Genomic DNA, 3154 nt, shown 5'->3' with positions numbered 1-3154 from the left:
CCCCCACCCCACCAACACCCCTACAGGGCAGCAGCCCCTTCAGACACAGAGTGTAGAGGGGGAACCCGACCTTCCCAGGCCAGATAGGAGGTGCCTAGTGGGAGTGACCCCCAGCCAGCCCCCTTGGACCTCGGTGTTCCCAACTGTAGCCTGGGCTAGGGGAGGGGTAGCACCTTCCCGAGACATCCACAGCCCCCAGGCCCAGTGTGGGGCACCCTCACGCAGCCCTTGGAGACATCATCCTAGAAACGGCAGGACTGGTGGCTAAGGGGCCGGAGAGGGTGGGGGCCTGCCTGGCTGGAACCCCAGCCCTGGCTTGCGTCGTCTCTCTCACGGCTGGGGTGGTGAACCCCCCCGCACAGGGCAGTGGGAAAGGACGGAGCTAATTTACCCGGAGCTCGCCGGAGCCCATCTCAGCCGGAGTCTCCACGGTGCCAGTTTGCGGATACAGCAAGGGTCAGAGAGGTTAAGCGACCAGCCCAAGGCCACAGCCTCTCTGTGGCAGAGCCCACGGTCAGGGAGGCTTTAGCTGGGCGCTTGGCAGAGCAGCGGAGTCTGCGAAAGCCCTTGTAGCTCAGCTAGTGCCTCAACCACCGCTGCCATCGCTGCGAACATCAGTTCCCCAGCCTGAGTTCGCATCTGTGCGGAGGGCAGCTTCGGGCGTTCTGCAGTCAGAGCCTCCATTGGGCGGTGGGGTTGGGGCATTTTTGACCAGCTCAGTTTGTGTAGCATTTTAGTGGTGACACCTCCCCGGGTGCCCTGGACTCCTGGGGACGGAGTGGGCACACTGCCTCGAAGGAGGCTTTGCAGGAGGCTCCCACAGGCCCCACCCCATTCTGCAGACCTGGGGGAGCCATTCCCTGCTGGCCGAGGGCTGCGATGCATCCGGCGCACACGCTGGTGTTGCCCAGTCCTGGGTCCCCTGCACTCTTCTGAGCCTGCCCCACACGCGGCCCAACGGGCAGGCTTTCCAGAAGCCGGGGGATGCAACCCCACCCACCGCCCCGGCTCCCAGCTGGCCCCAGCTGGCCCTAGCCAGCCAGGGATCCAGATGTTCCCCCTGCCCTAACCGCGACCAGCCGGTTCCCGAACGGGCCAAGGGGAGGCCCCTGGGGAGGGGCTGACGAGGGAGGGAGGATGTTTGGCTTCTCAGACCTCCCGGGACCTCGTTTCCCAGCTCATGCTCCTAATATGCTCGACAGATGGCTGGTTGGCCCCTGTTCAGCTATCCAAAGAGAAAAACAGGCCCGCAGCCGGCGCTGCTCGAGGGCCTGGTGGAAACACTCGTGGGGAAGGGGGAGGCGCTGGCAGGAGAAGGCGGCGTGGCAGCTTTGAAACGCATGAGAAAGTTGGAGAATTGTATTTATTTACAAATGCTTAGAACCGCTGGCCCTCCCAAGTGGCCTGCTGCTGGGCCCTGGTCCAGCACGCTCAGGGTCCAGCCTGTCCGCCCTCCCGCGGCAGCTCTGGGAAGACTTTGGGGAAGGCACCGGAGAGCACAGCTTGCGGCCCAGCGGTGCCAGCCTGGAGCCAGGGAGGAGGTGGTGGGCGCCGCGAGTCCTCACAGGCGCCAAAGGCAGGGTCTGCGCACGAATCCTGTACACTGGGCCGTCCTTCGGCCGCACGCTGCGGAGTCCTTACCCGCAAACATGGAGCCCGGTCTTGAGGCTGTCCTCACCGGGGCTGGAGGATCACTGAGCACCACGTGCTCAGAGCAGCACAGCCACAGAACACGGGTGTTCACCTCCCAAGTCCACACTCCGTTGAGGCCAAGGCTGGAAACCAGCGGGAAGGGAAGGGGAAGCTGCCTCTGAGGGGTTTCCCATCAGGGCTGGAGCAGACATACTGCCCATAATCTCGGCCGGGTTTCACTCCCAGCTCCCTGGTATGAGGGCCTGCAGACCCGGGGCCGCCTCCCCTCTCTGAGCCTGCATTTCCCCAGCTGTGCCTGGTCATGTGGTGCCTGCTGGGCGGGGCGGGTGCAGGCGGGAAGACCAGCCGTGATCTGCTGCACCATCTTCTCCAGATGGCGCCATAGGAGGCAGCTGGGTGCAGTGGAAAAGCCCCAGCCTGGGAGTCCAGGATCTGGGCTCAAGCCCCACACGCCCCACATCGCTGTGTGGCCCTGGTGAGGCACTCCTGCGAGCCTCTGTGCCCAGTTTCCCACGGCACCCTCCCACGGCACTGCTAGGAAGGAACTTGAGGCCCACAGAGGTCAAGCACCTAATCTTTGAGGCCCGAGGTCAAGTTGAGCTTTTGGCCACCCAACCCAGACCCCCTCTGCTCGGCCCTGCACGCCCCCCAGGCCCGCCTTCCCCACCCCACAGGCAAACCTGCCCTTGCTGCAGCGGGAGCTCCTGCACTGTGCACGCCTGGCCAAGCAGACGCCCGCCCAGTACCTGGCCCAGCATGAGCAGCTCCTGCTGGACGCCAGCGCCTCCTCCCCCATCGACTCCTCAGAGCTGCTGCTGGAAGTCAATGAGAACGGCAAGAGGAGGACGCCCGACAGGTACCTGTGGGCTCCGGGCATCTGGGCTGGGGGCACTGTGGACACGCGGCTCACGCTGCTCCCCTCTCGGTAAGAGAGGGAACCTCCTCTGGGGCTGCAAGCCCGGCCAGCCCACTCGGGCTAAGGGAGCGCGGCGAAGCATCCTAGGGCCAGCAGGCTTGGCGGCTGCACGAGCGGACACCCCAGTGGGCTGCAGACTCAGATGCTCCGGGGAGCCTAAGGGGACAGGGAGGAGGCTGGTGGGAGGACGGCTCTCCCCTGTGTGCTGGGTGTGGACTCCAAGCGTCCGGGGTCCAGGGTCCCCAGGTGCCTGGGCTGGGCCCACTCTGCTGCCCCAGATGCTCTTGTGCTGCTGCTGCCCAAGGGGCGGGTGGTCTCCAGTTACGGGAGGCTGGTGTATCCCTCGCCTCATTCCCAGAGCAACGAGTCCGGCTCTTTGACCACCAGGCCTCAGGATCCCGTGCAGCTCGAGCAGGGGTTGAGGCTGGCATAGTCCCCGGCAGAGGGGCGGCGAGTGGGGGTGCTGGGCTGGGCTCCCCAGGGCTGGTGTTTTGCTCCGTGTCTCTGTCTCGCCCTTACGTGTCCTCTTTCTCTCTGCCCACACCTGTCTGCCTCTCACCCCACCTGCACCTCTGTCCCTGGCTC

General features: G+C 65.3%; 1 protein-coding gene across 1 annotated transcript in view; it reads left to right on the top strand.

The window, feature by feature from the left end:
• Positions 1–3154, top strand: part of CBFA2T3 (core-binding factor, runt domain, alpha subunit 2; translocated to, 3) — a 129242-nt gene that overhangs the window by 110517 nt on the left and 15571 nt on the right. The window contains exon 6 of the mRNA XM_011972509.1: positions 2328–2578. Coding sequence (XP_011827899.1) covers positions 2328–2578 — 251 coding nt within the window. The remainder of the gene's footprint in view (positions 1–2327; positions 2579–3154) is intronic.

Source organism: Mandrillus leucophaeus, unplaced genomic scaffold (genome assembly GCF_000951045.1).
Source record: "Mandrillus leucophaeus isolate KB7577 unplaced genomic scaffold, Mleu.le_1.0 Scaffold10, whole genome shotgun sequence".
Taxonomy (NCBI): domain Eukaryota; kingdom Metazoa; phylum Chordata; class Mammalia; order Primates; family Cercopithecidae; genus Mandrillus; species Mandrillus leucophaeus.
This window is presented reverse-complemented; position numbering and strand designations above follow the sequence as displayed.